The sequence below is a fragment of the Canis aureus genome, chromosome 32 (assembly GCF_053574225.1).
Source record: "Canis aureus isolate CA01 chromosome 32, VMU_Caureus_v.1.0, whole genome shotgun sequence".
Classification (NCBI taxonomy): domain Eukaryota; kingdom Metazoa; phylum Chordata; class Mammalia; order Carnivora; family Canidae; genus Canis; species Canis aureus.
In genome coordinates, this window is record NC_135642.1 from 20,639,934 (window position 1) to 20,656,602 (window position 16,669).

The following is a 16,669-nucleotide window of genomic DNA, read 5'->3' on the forward strand; positions in this document are numbered from 1 at the left end:
AGCTCAAGTCATGATGCTGGGGTCCTGGGATTGCGCCCTGCGTCAGGCTCCCTGCTCCCTCTACTCCTCCCTGCCTCGTGCTGTTGCTCTGTCTCTCAAATAAATAAAATCTTAAAAGAAATAGAAACTAAAAAAACAAAACAAAAAACCCCACAAAACAATAGATCAGTGAAACCAGGAGGTGGTTCTTTGAAGAGATCAATAGAACTGATAAACCTTTAGCCACACTCAAAAAAAAGAGACAAAGAACTTAAAATCAGAAATGAAAGAAGAGACCTAATGGTGGACACCACAGAAATAGAAAGGATCATAGAAGAATATTATGAAAAATTATATGTCAACAAATTAGACAACCTAGAAGGAATGGATAATTTCCTAGAAATATATAACCTCCCAAAACCTGAAACCAAGAAGAAATAGAAAATATGAACAGACTGATTTCCAGCAATGTAATTAAATCAGTAATCAAAAAACAAGAAAAAACGCAAAAGTTCAGGACCAGACAGCTTCACAGATGAATTCTATCACACATTTAAAGAAGTATTAATACCTGTTCTTCTCAAACTATTCCAAAAAAAGTAGGAGAGGAAAGCAAGCTTTCAAATTTATTCTGAGGCCAGCATTACCCTGACTCCAAAACCAGATAAAGACACTACAAACGAAGAGAACTACACAACAATATCTCTGATGAGCATAGATGCAAAAATCCTAAAAATATTAGCAAACTACATCCAACAGTACATTAAAAAATTCATTGATCAAGTGGAATTTATTCCTGGGATGCAAGGGTGGCTCAGTATCCACAAATCAATGTGATACATATGCATTGCATCAATAAGGGGAATATAAAAACCGTATGATCATTTCAATAGAAGCAGAAAAAGCAATTGACAAAGCACAAGACCACTCATGATAAAAAACCTTAACAAAGTAGATTTAGAGAGAACATACCTCAACATAATACAGGTCATCTAAGAAAAATCCACAGCTAACGTCATACTTGATGGTGAAAAACTGAAGGTTTTTGCCCCAAGATCAGGAACAAGACAAGGATATCCACTCTCACCACATCTTTTCAACATAGTATTGCAAGTCGTAGCCACAGCAGTCAGACAACAAAAAGAAAAGGTACCCAAACTGGTAAAGAGGAAGTAAAACTTTCACAATTTGCAGTTAATATGATACTATGTATGGAAAACCCTAAAAACTGGTAGAACTGATAAATGAATTCAGTAATGTCATAGGATACAAAATCAATGTACAGAAATCTGTTGCATTGGTATGTACTAACAATGAAGAATCAGAAAGAGAAATTAACAGTCCTACTTGCAATTGCACCAAATATAATAAAGTACCTAGGAATAAACTTAGCCAAAGAGGTAAAAGACCTGTACTCCGAAAACGATAAAATGCAAATGAAAGAAATTAAAGAAAACCCAAAGAAATCACAAGATTATGCAATGAGGGAACTAAAAAGTAGTCTTTTTAACAAATGATGTTGGGAAAACTGGACAGCTACATGTAAAGCAATATAACTGGACCACTTTCTTACACCATACACAAAAATAAACTAAAATTGGACCAAGGACCCAATGTTAGACCTGGAACCATAAAAATCCTAGAAGAGAGCACAGACAGTAATTGGTCAGACATTAACTGTAGCAATATTTTTCTAGATAGATCTGAAGCAATTGCAAAAACAGCAAAAATAAAACTAATCAAAATCACTTATTATCAGGGAAATGCAAATCAAAACTACAATAAGATAGCACCTTATATCTGTCAGAAAGGCTAAAATCAAAACACAAGAAACAAGTTTTGATGAGGATGTGGAGATAAAGGAACCCTCTTGCACGGTTGGTGGGAATGCAACCCGGGCATTGCATGGCGGGAATGCATGGCGGGGTGCAGCCACTGTGGAAAACAGTATGGAGTTTCCTCAAAAATTTAAAAAGAGAACTACTCTGTAATCCAATAATTGCACTACTGGGTATTTAAAAACTGAAAAATACAAAAACTCTAATTCAAAGGGATCCATGCACTCCTGTGTGTTTACCAGCATTTTTTTTTTACAATAGCCTAATTATAGAAGTAACCCAAATGTCCATTAGTACATGCATGGATAAAGAGGGTATGATACATACATACACACACACAATAGACTATTACTCAGCCATAAAAAGAATTAAATCTTGCCACTTGCAACAGTATTGGTGGATCTATAATGCTAATGAAATAAGTTAGAGAAAGACAAATACCATATGATTTCACTCATATGTGGATTCTAAGAAAACAAGTGAGCAAAGGGAAGAAAAGATGAAAAAAAATTGACTCAACTATAGAGAACAAACTGATGGTTCACAGAGGGGAGGTGAAATAGGTGGTGGGGATTGAGGAGTGTATTTGTGATGATCACCAGGTGTTATGTGAAATTGTTGAATCACTATATTATACCCATGAAACTAATATAATACTGTTAATTATACTGGAATTAAAATAAAACTTAATAAAAATAAAAAATAGAATTATTGTATGATCCAGTAATTCCACTATTGGATATTTACCTAAAGCATATAAAAACATTAATATGAAAAGATACATGCACCCCTATGTTTGTTTACATTATTTATAATACTCAAATTATGGAATTAGCCCACATATCTATTGATAGATGAATAGATAAGTGTGCGTGTACACACACACACACACAATGGAATGTTATTCAGCCATTTAAAGAATGAAATCTTGCCATTTGCAACAACATGGATGGATGGATCTAGAGGGCAAAATGTTAAGTGAAATAAGTCAGATAAAAAAAAGAAATAAGTCAGATAAAGACAAACATCATATGATTTCACTAATACATGTAATTTATAAAATAAACCAACAAAGAAAAAAATGAGACAAACCAAAAAACAGACTCTTAACTATAGTGACAAAATAATGGTTACCAGAGGGGAGGTGAGTGAGGGGATGGGTGAAATAGGTAATGGGGATAAGAGTACACTCCTCATGATGAGCACTGAGTAATGTATAGAATTGTTGAATCACTATATTGTACAGCTGAAACTAATATGACACTGAATGTTAATTATACTGCAACTAAAATAATCTCCCCTGAGTTTCCAATAAAGAAGACATACAACATCAAACACCAGTAGTGCCAAAATATTTACTGAAGGTTTTCAAATCTTTCAAAAATGTCACAAAAGGCAAGCAAACACAGTGAAACTAAAGATAAGTTTGACACTGAAAACTAGTATCTGGGTAAGTCCATACAGGCATGTGGGGAAAGGGAGTATCTATGAGTATTTACTATGATTAAAACACTGTGTTACGGTTTTATACATATATATTATTTGATCCCATTCAGGAAAAATTATCTCTGACTAGGAAAGTATGGTCATACTCTCCCCCATCAAAAAAACAAAACAAAACAACAACAAAAAAAAAACCCACACAAAACCAAAAACAACAAAAAGAAAACAAAGATTGTGTCATCTATTAATATCATGCTAGGCTATTACCCATCCAACCCACCCAAGAGACATCTGAACTTGGGAAAGATACCTTTGAATAATAATTCAACAGAGACCAGATTAAGGACCTTGTAAAGTTGCATGTTGAATTGTAGAAAATTGATAAAGCATAATGATGTCTTATTTGTATTTTCTGATAGAAAAATTTACCTCCAGGGTGATAGTTATATTTCTCTGTAGGATGCTAACCAGTTTTAATATCTTACTTTGCAATCTCATTTCGTCAAGGCCTTTGCTACTGATTAAATTCCAATTCTTCACAATCTCTTCAAATTGCTGTTATCCTGATGATGAGTTAAGAAGCACTCCATTCATATGAGAATTATGTTTTCGATGATTTATGAATCTGTGCTTTGATAATCCTCAAACAACCACATGAGGTAGGTAGTATATCCTCATTTACAGAGGAAGAAAGTGAGTCTCATAGGAGGCACGTTATCTGCCCAAGGTGATAGAGATAAGAAGTCATTAGAGCTGGAGTCTGAACACAAATCTGCCTGAATTCTTTTTACAGGAACTACACTGGTGTCTCTCACGTGGACTGAAAATCTGCTTTGGAACATTTCCAGAAAATGAACTTTACATATGTTTATATTTGAATTATAAGCATGACAGCTAAATATCAAAAGCAACTAACTATGAATGACCTAAGCCTGAGTATTTAAATAGTGACTGAAGAGTTTATTAATTTGTTAGGTTTCAAATCTGAACTTTTTAAAATTGGAAATACTAAAAGTATTTGCCCATACAGTACTCGGAATGTTATCATTACAGTGTGTAATTCCAGTGCTATGCTGGTTTCATTAATGGTTCTGTATGATGCAGGGTAAGTTACTACTGAAGCTGTTATACAGGTCATTGGAAGGTGTTTAGAATACTTACTAGAGAGCCTGTCTTGGACATTTCATGAACATGTCCCTGAGAGCTTTGTGAATACATTTGACCAAATTCCCAGTTTATCCCACTGTAAAGATGCTCTGATCTACTTTGTCTTTAGACCAGTAAAAAAAAAAAAAAAAAAAAAAAGTGAGGAACACCAACATGTTTTTCTATTCTTCAGGTCATAAAGGTGATGTGTTGTCCTGGCTGAACACACAGGTAGTAGATATTAAGACTAGAGAGCCACAAGGTGCTCTTAGTCTGAAAGCACCATGGTATACATTGTACATCTTAAAAATATATCTCAGGAAAGGTTGATCTCACATATATGTGTTGATCTGCCAACAAGCATGCTTTTCACAGCTGGGATGTTTACCTTCGGAATGCACCCTTTTATCCACTTGAAGATCCATTCAACATATATGCCAATTTACAAGTTTTTCTCCATAAATAAGATTCCAAAGTTTAGGTCAGTTGGTATGTAGGTTGACAAAAAACCTCTGCTTGTATTGTGTGGCCTTTATCCAACAAATCACAATTTAGACAGTGACCATCTGGCCTGGTTTCCCCATAGAGTGCACTCCTATTTGGGGGGCACTGGCAGCTGTCTACCACAGATTTAAATTAAGTGAGGCAATCTGCCCCCCCCCCCCCCCCCCCGCCCCTGATCACAAATGCTTGAGCCAGCTGAATTTCAGCTTCGGCTGAAGTGAAAAGTAACTATGTGGTTCAAATTCATCTTGACTCACAGTTTCACTGTTTTATCCTGGCTAAAGCTGCTCACTGTGTCTGTGGTTTTCTTACATAAATTTTCAATCCAGCTAGTACTATTATACGGTGTCTTTTCCAACCCTGATGCTGGGGGTGGATTTTTAGCTCGCATATTTCTTCCAGATGTGATAAGCTCTCCATAGCCTTCTTGGTGAGCAAAAGCATATCCAGACCTTCTTGAGCTTGACCTGCGAGTCTGAGGTCTTTGGCTACGTAAGGGTCTTGCCTTCTTTTGAGATTTTTGCCTCTGACGGATCTGGAGAGGAAGGAGAGTCAGAGTGAGATTATGTATCCAAATGACAGATTCCAGGCCCTGGGCCACTTTATTAAGAGAAAGCTTTTTCAGTAGAAAGATCAACAATAACAAAATACTTACCTTCATTGTAAAAGGAGGTGTTTCACAAAAAAAAAAAAAAAAAAAAAAAAAAAAAAAAAACCAAGGATTTTTCCAACCAAAAGGTTACAATGGGCACCGGTCAGTTTTTATTACTACCAACAGACTATTCAATGAGCAAGAAGTGTTAAGACAAATTTCATTATTGTGTTCATCTTCTACATCCATCTTAAAAGAGTAGGTACAGAACGATTTTCTAACATGCACCATCCAAACACAGTCAGTATAACCATCTATAATCCTAATCCCCCCAATCCCCCCAGTTTCCCTCTTAGAGAATCTCAAGATCCAATAGTCAGTAGTAACTGGACTAAGAAAATTTAGAAAATTAGAGTCAGAAATTCCCAGCTCTTGTGGTAGGTCAGTATATCATGAGATTTTCAGGGTTTTGATTTCTTTTGGATTTTTTTATACAGACCTTTAAAGAACTCAACATCATTTGGGTGAGTTTCCAACATTTCTTTCATTTCCCTTATGAAATGAGGAGAGAAAGACCCAAGGTTTGGTGCAAGCCACCCTGTTCTCTGATTCGGCTGATCTCATGGAGTCTGACTTTGAGGTCAGGAGAAAGCCATTAAAAACAGAAAATCATGATCTGACTACACACTGGAAGAAATGAGTATCATCTTCCTTCCTTCAGCTCATCCATCATTTTCTGGGTTTATTTCAGAATGAGCTCATGGAGCCAAAGGAAAAGGACAGACCTAACAGGGGAATCTGTGAATCATATCAGAAGGAATCTTTGCATGTTTTGGACTCAGAATGTGGAGGATATCCTGGTAAGGGACATTCTGCCTCAGTTCGTCTCAGTATCATTGGTCTGGTCACCATCCCACCAGTGTCTGCCCCTTCTCATGATGTGACTACAAATGAGTGTCTCCCCTTTCTTTCTCCTTTTTCTCTTCTTTTTTTAAAAGATTTTATTTATTCGTGAGATACACAGAGAGAGAGAGAGGCAGAGACATAGGCAGAGGGAGAAGCAGGCTCCTCACAGGGAGCCGGATGTGGGACTCAATCCCCAGACCTGGAATCACACCCTGAGCCGAAGGCAGAAGCTCAACCACTGAGCCACACAGGTGTCCCTCTCCTTTTCTCTCTGTCTGGGTCCAGACCTAACTTGAGATTGTCTTGTTTCTACTACTCTCCTCATGAAATATGTGCTCTTTAAGAATTTCTACAATCTGTTCTGTTTTCCTTTCAACTTCATAGTTTTTCAATCCAGTCATCATGGTGCTTTTCCCTTTCTTAATCTGTTCAGAAGGTGGCATCTCCCTATGTTTTTGAATCAGCTACTACACTTCTACAAAAATTTATAGTCCCTTCACCTCATACTTTGTCCCTCTTTTACTCTACTCTTTACTTGACCCCATGTCGATAACTTTCCTCATAGTTTGCCTTTGCCTTACAACAGTTGTCCAAAATGCCACCAGTAAGCTTCTTTTTTTAAAGTCAACTTTTATTTTTTAAAAAGATTTATTTATTTATTTGACAGAGAGAGAGCACATATAAGCAGGGGGAGGGACAGAGGGAGAAGCAGGGAGCTGGATGTGGGGCTCTATCCCAGGACTCGAGGGGTCATGACCTGAGCCAAAGGCAGATGCTTAGCGGACTGAGCTACCCAGGTGCCCCAAAAGTCAACTTTTAGAAATGCCCAACCTAACTTGTAATTCATGACTCTGTACCCCCATTTAGTCTAGACATTTATCTTCATTAACATTCACAAAACTAGTATGTTCAGTTGTGAGCAATTCCATCTATGGTATGGGATATCGTATGTCTATGGATGTTTCCAGTGGGAAGTTCGTTAGCCCTTTCCCGTGCTTCCAAATCAGGCACAGAAGAACATGATTCCAAGAGCCAAAAACTAACTCTTCAAGTATTTATAAGCACTGCCACATACCTGGTCACTCAGGGTCGGGAATAAATCCACCTTTAAAAATCGGAATACCACCACAGGCATAACTGAAGCCACTGTTGTTAAGAGAATAACAAGCCAGATGCACTTCTGGGTCAAAGAATGCCGTGCATTTCCTATTATTAATGAAAAATATACATAATTATACAAAAATATGCTGAATTATTGAATGAATAGGCTCCTTGTCTATTCTCATAAGGTCTTTTTTTGAAATGGTGAAGTTTGGGCTACCTAAGGAGAACACCACTAGGCATCTTCCCTGGTATATAGTATGTTCAGAGGCAATGAGAAGGCAAGAGTGGTATTATCACCCTTGGGAACTGCTTCATGGCCCCATCACTTGGAGATAGCCAATCAGAGCCCAGTGTTCTCTGATCTAGACTCAGTCCAGCTTCACTCATAAAATAGAATTCTCTCACTGAGCCTCAAGATCCCTCGACTACAAAGCAGCCATTATTTTTAAAAGGCACATTCGCTCTTATAGGTTCTTGAATAAAATTGCCATATCAAAACTACACAATATATGTCTGTGGTGCAGGTACAATCTCAATGGTCTTGGTGACTGGCTATGCCATAAAAGGAGAGCTTTATCTATTACAGGCCAACCTTGACAATTCAGGCAGTAGCCTCAGAAAACCTGCCTCAAAGGCAGACTCGCTGATCTCTCTGACATTCACTGAGTTTTGAAGAACTCAAGGTTCCAAGGAGATCAGAGATGCTCTTGGATTTGTGAAAAGAGCGTTCCTCTCACTGGCAGACTGTTGATGCAGCCATCCAACAGGCTAGTGCAATACTGTGGTGAAACTCATTCCAAAGTCTGAAGCCAGTTTACTTACTTGATACTCACACCTCATATACTGGGATGTTTGTTTAAACAAAGCAATAACGGTCAGTTAAGCAGACAGGCAAATTCTACAGGAACATGTCAACCCTATTTATATCACCAAAATAAACTTCTGTCCCTGTTGGTTTTCTAGAGATTTGCCGCAATACCTCCAATTATCTAGGTCTCCTCTCCCAAAACTAAAGTGTTAATACCATTTGAATGTGTTTTGGGTATGAAGGCTTGACTACTGATTGGTATGTCTGCATTTTCTGGCTTGGAGGATAAACTCTGCCCACCAAGAATGGTAGAATACAGTTGCCTGGGCAGAAACAAATTTGACTCAATAAGTTAAAAGTCTCTTTGAGCTCCTTGAAGCTTAGTACCGCCAGGCATGGCTGAGAAAATAAGCTTCATTTTAAAACCAAACTCCTGCTTGCTGCTGGCTACTAAGGAAATTTTTTTTCTTAAACCCCAATGTTGATCTAACTTTTGAGAAGTCTCATTGGAGCTCAGTAATTAATTCCTGGAATGGCATGTGCTTAGTTGGAAAGAGTGGTCCCCACACAAACTACTTTCTCCAATTGAGGCATTCCAGTCTCATTATGTGTGCTAAAATGCTCTCTTAGGACTAGAAGTCTTCTCGTCAACGCACTGAACTTTCAGATTTGGCAACCAAAAGAAAAAAAAAAAGGAAGAAAATAAAAAGAAAAAAGAAAAAAACTCCCTAAAAATAGTTGTGTCTTTCTTTCATAATATGCTTATTCTTATTCATAACCATCATGTTTCTATGTGGTTGCAGTCTTTTGGCAGAGTATTAATGTTACATATTAAGTAAGAGTGGTGCAATTTAAATATTTCCATGTACATGCAGCATTTAAATGGCAGAGCTGACACCTGAGCCCTGGCTGTCTAACTATAGAGGCTACTCTTTGTGCCACTTTTAGACTAATATCCAGCAATTTTTAGACCGCTCTAAATTACACATCATTTCTTTCCTATCTAAGTGCAGGTAAGTTCTACAGGTGGACTTTGGCAGTGATCATGGTGATAATGTGGGATAAAAGGGAGAGCCTAAGATTTCTTTCTCTTCCATTATTCCTGAACTTTTTACAGGCCTTCAAGTAGGGTATATGTGCTATGCCTCTTGTTTGCAAAGGGACAATCTATTGCATTGGGGCTGTTAGGAACCTATAAGAAGCTATCACAATAATTCTTCTACATCTGGCAGGAATAGTAGAGATCAATCTTTTGAATTCTTCTCAGACCTGAAAATTTTCAGATGCCTGATTCAATCCATTCCTAGAGAAAAGATTATTAGTCATCCCTAGTCCCACCCAACACAGAAAATAAATTACAAAGACAAATAAATGACAGCGTGACACTAGGCCTTCATAGATAGTAGGACTCAACTTACCAACAAATGGAAACTGGTTTGGGAAGATGCCAAAGATGCCATTACTGTGCATTGTAAATAAAACGGAGAAATAAGTGGCAATGCTGCCCCAGATGAAGACATGGTTAATGACAGTCCAGTAACTGGTATCCAAGGCTATCTGTAAATGTAAAGTTGGACTGTAAAGGGGAGGTCTTTGAGGATAAAAGAGTATCATTTTACTGAGTGATGTTTCCCTAGAACTGTTTGTGAGGAGATGCTTGCACCTATCTAGCTGCTAACCAACCACAGGCACTCCTACTTTCTGCACAACACTGGGAACTGACCCGAAGTCAGGTGGACTACTGTGTGGTAGACAACTGACTTCAGAACTTATATCTGTATGCAATATATCTGCCAACATTGAATCACAATCAGGAGATAAAATGTTAACCTTCTTTTTTTTGTTTATTTTTGTGGGTTTTTTGTTGTCGTTGTTAACCTTCTTTTAAGTGAGGAATAAGAAAACAATGATTTCTAATTTCAAAGTTACTTTCCAAATTGCTCTTAAAGCATTTCTGTTGTGAAAAAAAAAACTTCAGTAGTGAGCAATGCAACATTTTATAGTCTATACATAAATTTTCACATGACTATTTTACATGGATATAATCTGTTTTACATCAATATTCTTACTCATTTTGATGATCCTTTTTCTTAAATTATTTAATTAATAATAAATAAATCCTTAATCCTCTTTTGGGATAAAATTCAGAAGTGAGGATTCATGGTAATCTGGGAACATGTTCACAGCTCTTTTCTCTTCCAGTAACTCATTGTGGCAACAGCTAAAAATGGCCTCCTATCAGGGAATCAAGAAGCCATTGACAAATATGAATCCTGAGCTTTCAGAGAAAAACAAGTAGGTTCTGGCAACATTATTTGCATCTGCCAGGCCCCAAGTGGTCCATGTGAAGTTTTGCATTTCTAGCAGAGTCTGCTTCAAGACCACAAATTTCTCACTTCCTGAGGGGGTCCTACTAACATAGTAAATAGATCCTTTTCTGCATATGGAGATATGCTTCCTCTTCCCACTTAAAGTTTACTTTAAAAAAAAAATCTTGCCCCATTAAAGATATTGGTAGCCTTGGATATAAACTGCAGAGGTTATAAAAAGACAGCTCTTTCTCTCAAGAGGCCTGAGAATGAGAGCCCTGCTATCCATCCTCAGCAGAGATACTGGTTTTCCAGTTCATTTGGCTGCCAAGACATTAGGCCAAAATCTTCAACTACCACCACCTGTCAATTCATCCCCATCAAGAGACACCAGTAGCCTGATGTGGGTAGGAATAGAAAAATCTGTGGGTAGGAATAGAAAAATCACAACCAATTAAAGAAGATTCAACTGAAAAAAGTAAAATAAAAAAAGAACAGGTGGCTCCTATTGAGGCAGCACTAATGGAAAAGACAGACAAGCATATAACCAAAAAAATGTAATGAGAACTCTTAAGGGGATGCAATTAGATCACAGAAAAAAAAATTCTGGAAGAAATAAGCATTATTTCTGATTTTAAAAATTCAATAGAAAAACCAAGTAAGAATAGTCACTGATGGGAACTGAATTAATATTCTGGAAAAAACAAATGGAAATAATATCTCACAACTGAGAGCAAAAACTTGAATAAATGGAAACCATGTGCAAAAAGATATGAGACATGAATGGAAAATCCATAGATGACAGATCCATGAGCCCAACATACAAATAAAGGCATCTTAGAGAGTAGAAGGAAGTAACAATTAAAGAAAGGATAGAAGAAAACTGCTCTACTATAGTGAACAAATAGCAAGATTTTCAGATTAAGAGGGCACTCTAAATCCTAGGAAAATTAAAGAAAGAAGTTACATTCTGGTGATATTTGTGAAGCCTCAAGACAAAGAACATAGATTTCTAGATAGAGAATATATTACTTACCAAGGGAAGAGAATCAAGCTAATATCAAACTGCTACATTGAAACTGTGTATAATGGAACAACATTTACAAAGTTCCTAAAGCAAAAGTCTCTGACTCAAGAATCTCAGACCTACCCGATGTATCATTTAAATGTAAGGGGAAGGGATTCATGGGTGGCGCAGCGGTTTAGCGGCTGCCTTTGGCCCAGGGAGCGATCCTGGAGACCCGGAATCGAATCCCACGTCGGGCTCCCGGTGTATGGAGCCTGCTTCTCCCTCTGCCTGTGTCTCTGCCTCTCTCTCTCTCTCTCTGTGACTATCATAAATAAATAAAAATAATTTAAAAAAAAAAATAAATGTAAGGGGAAAAAAGAAAGCTTTGAGCCTAAAAGTATAATGCCTATGTACCTTTTCTGAAGAAATTATTCAAGGAAATTGCTGCATATAAAAATTCAATAGAGCAAAGGCTTCAAAAGAATGGAAGACAAAAAGCATAAAAATGGTGGGAGCAATGATTCTTGTAAATTTATAGTTGGCTCCAAATGAGTAATGTGAGGATAAGCTACAGTATTAACTTAAAAAAAAAATCTGAAACAGTCAAAAAATATGTTAAGGAAGCATTTAATAATACCCTGAAACTAAAATTCTAGATTATTAACATATAAGAGGGGAATAGGAGACAGGAGGGAGAAATAAGTAGATAGATACATTTCTAAAACTTTAATTTGGAAATGGACAGAGGAAGGGACGATCAAGATAGTGAAACATTTGATGAAGGATATAGTTACTATTTAATTTTAGTATATCAATATGGAAATAGAAATTTAAATGCTGATGAAAATGGGAGAAATCACTAGTAAAATTGGAATGCAATAGTAAAACTTGTAAATTATTTATGACAAATAAGTTATTTAAAAATCATAATGCATCTAAGTATGAAAAGGAAAAAAATGGAATAAAGAATTTAAGATAATCATAAAATAACATGAAAGGAGCAAGATAAAATACGTAAATTACAAAATGAGTAGTTTAACTCCTTATCAAAGGAGAAAAACCAATAGAATGAGATAAGAAAGTAATGAAAATGAAGGGATAGGCCTAGATTATATATCAGTTATATGCAGGCTAAAAAAGCAACAGAAATAAAAATAATATAAAAAAATGAAATTTAAGTAACATCATAAAAAAAAGATAAAAGCTACAAAAAAACCCACAAATAATCAAGAACCATTATATGGCAAATAATATAGTCTCAAATTATGTAAGGTAAAATCTCCTTGAAGTGTAAGAACTTGACAAGAATTGTAATCACAAGGGAAAATTTTAATACATTTCTCTCAGTATTTGACAAACATGGTGGTTCTTCAGAAATCTGTGGCTGACCTGGCATCCTGTCCCCAGTGTGTTCAGAGGCAAGCTGTTTCACTACAACAATGCAGCCATGTGGCCGGGTGTTGCTCCCAGAGGTGCTATGCTTGGCTCTGGCTCTCCCTGGTTCATTTGCTCTCCTAAAAATCCTGGAGTTACTGAATAGCTTTTAATAAATCTTTTGTCTGTAACTATGATCCTTTTTGGAAAGTAATATGTTAATATTAATGAAACATAAAATGTATGTATTCTCTGACCCAGGAATGAAAAAAAAACAAAATACCATTCTTTATCCATCATATCAGTAAAAGTTAGTTCTGACTCCAGAAATTTCATTTCTAGGTATTTATCTGTCATTACATAAAATTTATGTACTAGTATATGCATTGTAGAATTGTTTCAATAACAGCAACAACACAAGAAACATCCTGAATGTCTATCAATAGAAGGCTTATGAGTAAATTATTATATTATATATCCATATTGTGAAATTCTGTGAAGTTCTTTAAAAAGAGTAAGATAGATCTGAATGTGTTGGTTTGGAAAGCTGTTTAGAGTATCTTGTTAAGTAAGAAAGCATATTACAGAATAATATGCTAGCTGTGCTCCCTTTTTCTTGAACATATGTGTGTGTCCCAAAGCAAAGAAAATATATGGAAGGAGTTAAGCTATGGTTATCATAATAGTTAACCAGGGGAATATGGGAAGTAAAAGAAGGTGGTTCATTTTATATTAAACATTTCTATAGTATTTGAAATGTTAAAAGGAGCATTATATAACTCAAATAACCAAAAAAAAAAAAAAAAAAACCCAAAACCCAGTGTTTTAAAAAGTTGAGACTGCTAAATTTCAGGCTATAGCATTGGCAGGACACATAAGATTTATAACTGTAATTATAGACCATGGAAATTTCATGGAGGTTGTTACCCCAATGACAAGTTAAGCTTAGACAGTGAGGAAAGGATATTAATGCTGCTGTCAAAGTGAGCTTATTCGCAAAACTCCTGAAACTTATTATTCTATATATTAAAGACAGCAGTCTCTGAAGCCAAAACTGCAGTTTTCATGGTTATGAACACTTATGTGCTCAGGTCTGAGAATTCTATGGTAGATATTTTCAGGGCTTCAGAGAAATAAAAATAAGTGGAAGACTAAAATGCCACTAATTAGGAATCTATATTCCTCAAGTTTAAGTTTTCACATTGAAAAAGGACCTGTGTGTTTATCATCTATAAACAATCTCTCTCCCACTTTATTCAAGGGTGATACTGGTGTCCTAGGTGTCCCCTCATGGAAGAACGGAGATGGACCATTGAATCAATTCCCTGTAGCTTCCCTCTGCTGCCTGTAAAGAAGGGAGGTCCACGTGGACTTGGAGTTGGGAACCTGCGATCAGATCTGTGTACAAATCCTGGCCTGCCACCTTTGTGTGATTTGAACTGTAACAACTATTTTCTTATCTATAGTAATAATATTTATGTTTCAGAAGACTGTGAAGAAGATTAAGCAGGAGAATGGGATTATCTGAGAAATAATTCATTTGCATAGTAAATGTTCAATTAACAGGAGCTATTGTTACTCTGAAAATCAGAAACCCTGACCGAGGCAAGTGGGCCAGGTTTGCCTTCAGTAACTCTAATCTCTCTTCTTAATTCTTCTAGAGATTCTCTTTTCTCCAAACTCCAGTGCTTCTGGCTTTAAGATGGCCTGCTTTTCTTCCACTCTTTCCCTCTTTCTTCTCTCTTTTCTTTTTTCTTTCTTTCCTCTTTTTTCTCTTTCCACCCCTCCTTCCTCTAGACAGACAAGGAAGTATCTGATATTTCCTTTACGTCCAGTCAAATCTTTGTTCTCATATATCCTGAAAAATTGCATTTTAATCGGTCTTACTGTAGAATGAAAGACTTTGCCTCAGAGAATGCTGGAGTCAGGTCTGGGTTCCAATCCCAGATCTGGGACTTACTTTGTGACCTCAGGCAAGTCACTTAACATCTGAGCTTCATCAGTAAAAGGGGACAATAATACCTACTACATAGTGGCACCGAGAGGATTAAATACAATGCATGATATCATTCATAGTGGTGATGATGACACAGATTTCTGAAGGCTCCCACCAAGGGCAGGCCTGCTTTGGTAAGGGGTAAGATGGGCATGTAACTAAGACAGGAGAGATAGTCGGGTACCTCAATCAAATTCTTCTCACTTCCTTTGCTCAACTTTAATCTCCCTTTATCTATTTCTGCTTTTACATCCATTCAATAAAAACTTATTTGTGTCTAATACTGCAGTTTAAGTTGGAGTACAGCAGTAAACAAAGCATGCCAGAACTTGGAAACTGCTGTTTATTCTCACTCACACCTACTCTGCTTCCAGACCTCCATCTCCAGCCTGGAATCTCTCCTACGTTGTTCTCTTGCCAAAAATGTCCTCAGTCTCCTTGCTGTTTCAGCACCTTCCAGCACTGACAATTAATGGTAGGGGGTATGGGTGAAGGCGGGGAAAAATCAGGTAAAGTAGAAATCTATAGGACAGGAGTATGTGGAGAAGATCTAGAGGATGTCAGCTTGTACATGGCAGAGGGCACACCCACCAAGTAGTGAGACCCAGCACCTCATCTTTACAAGTACAGCTCTGTGTATGCATTACTGCTTCTCAAGTGTGCCTAACTACCCTGTAGCCCAATAACAGTGTTGTAGGAAATGCCCCACATTTTTCATGGAACACTCACAAGTTCCTTAAATAAAAATCACGGAGTCGGGAAATAAGACTACTGGATCCTAGTCCTAAACCTGCAATGCAGTCACTGTGTGATCTTGGTCAAATTGTGGGCCCCAGTTTGCTATATCAACTTTAAATTATATGGATTATATGGTTACAGTTTTAACATATGACCACCAATTCTTTGAAATTCTGCTAAGAAATGGAGAATAATTCTCCCCTTAAGTGAATAGGGCTGGATTTAGTGACTCACTTCTAATGAATAGAGTATGAAAAGGGAAACATAGTTTACAATGGAGAAACCTGAAAAACATCATCTTAACAAGTAACCGAGGTCACCATCACCAGTAATAAGTCATGCTGGTATCACACGCTCCCTGATAGGAAATGACAAGAAAGGCATATCACCTTTTTGTGATTCTTCCCCCAAATCCACGATCTCAGTCTGTTCCTAAGAAAGCATCAGAAAAATCCAGAAACATTCTACAAAATACCTGACTACTGCTCTTCAAAAGTGTCAAGGCCATGAAACACAAGGGAAGACTGGAATGTAAGATCCTGGAACAGAAATAGGTAAGTAATGGAGAAACTGAGGAAATTTGAATCAAATCTGTACTTCAGTTAATAGTATCATACCAATGCTAATTTCCTAGTTTTGACAATTGCACAATGGTTATATAAGATGGTAATGTTAACATTAGAGAAAGCTAGGTGGGCAGGACAATGGTTGCCCTTGAGGACATAGAGGCAGAGAATGGATCTAGTGAGACAAATAGCCAATTAGGCCTGAATCAAATAGACCCAGATAACCTCACCCATAACATCTTGAATGAGGGACCAATGGTTACTTTGAATCCTAAGGAAGAATCCCCTCTGAGGAAGTACAGGTATCATTCTTATAAAACCCTACCATAAAAAGTAAGAAATTTTGAATGGTTTATT

General features: G+C 36.9%; 1 protein-coding gene and 1 long non-coding RNA gene across 5 annotated transcripts in view; one reads left to right on the plus strand and one right to left on the minus strand.

The window, feature by feature from the left end:
* The window catches only part of LOC144303191 (uncharacterized), a 191,499-nt gene that overhangs the window by 173,317 nt on the left and 1,513 nt on the right, over positions 1-16,669 (plus strand). The window contains exons 5-6 of the long non-coding RNA XR_013370246.1: positions 6,254-6,362; positions 14,274-16,300. This is a non-coding gene — a long non-coding RNA (uncharacterized LOC144303191). The remainder of the gene's footprint in view (positions 1-6,253; positions 6,363-14,273; positions 16,301-16,669) is intronic.
* The window catches only part of ATP8B4 (ATPase phospholipid transporting 8B4 (putative)), a 237,707-nt gene continuing 224,196 nt past the window's right edge, over positions 3,159-16,669 (minus strand). For all 4 annotated transcript variants that reach the window (XM_077881039.1, XM_077881040.1, XM_077881041.1 and 1 more), the window contains 3 exons: positions 9,739-9,877; positions 7,484-7,614; positions 3,159-5,445 (listed from right to left, as the gene is read on the minus strand). In XM_077881039.1, coding sequence (XP_077737165.1) covers positions 5,164-5,445; positions 7,484-7,614; positions 9,739-9,877 — 552 coding nt within the window. In that variant the 3' untranslated portion in view covers positions 3,159-5,163. The remainder of the gene's footprint in view (positions 5,446-7,483; positions 7,615-9,738; positions 9,878-16,669) is intronic.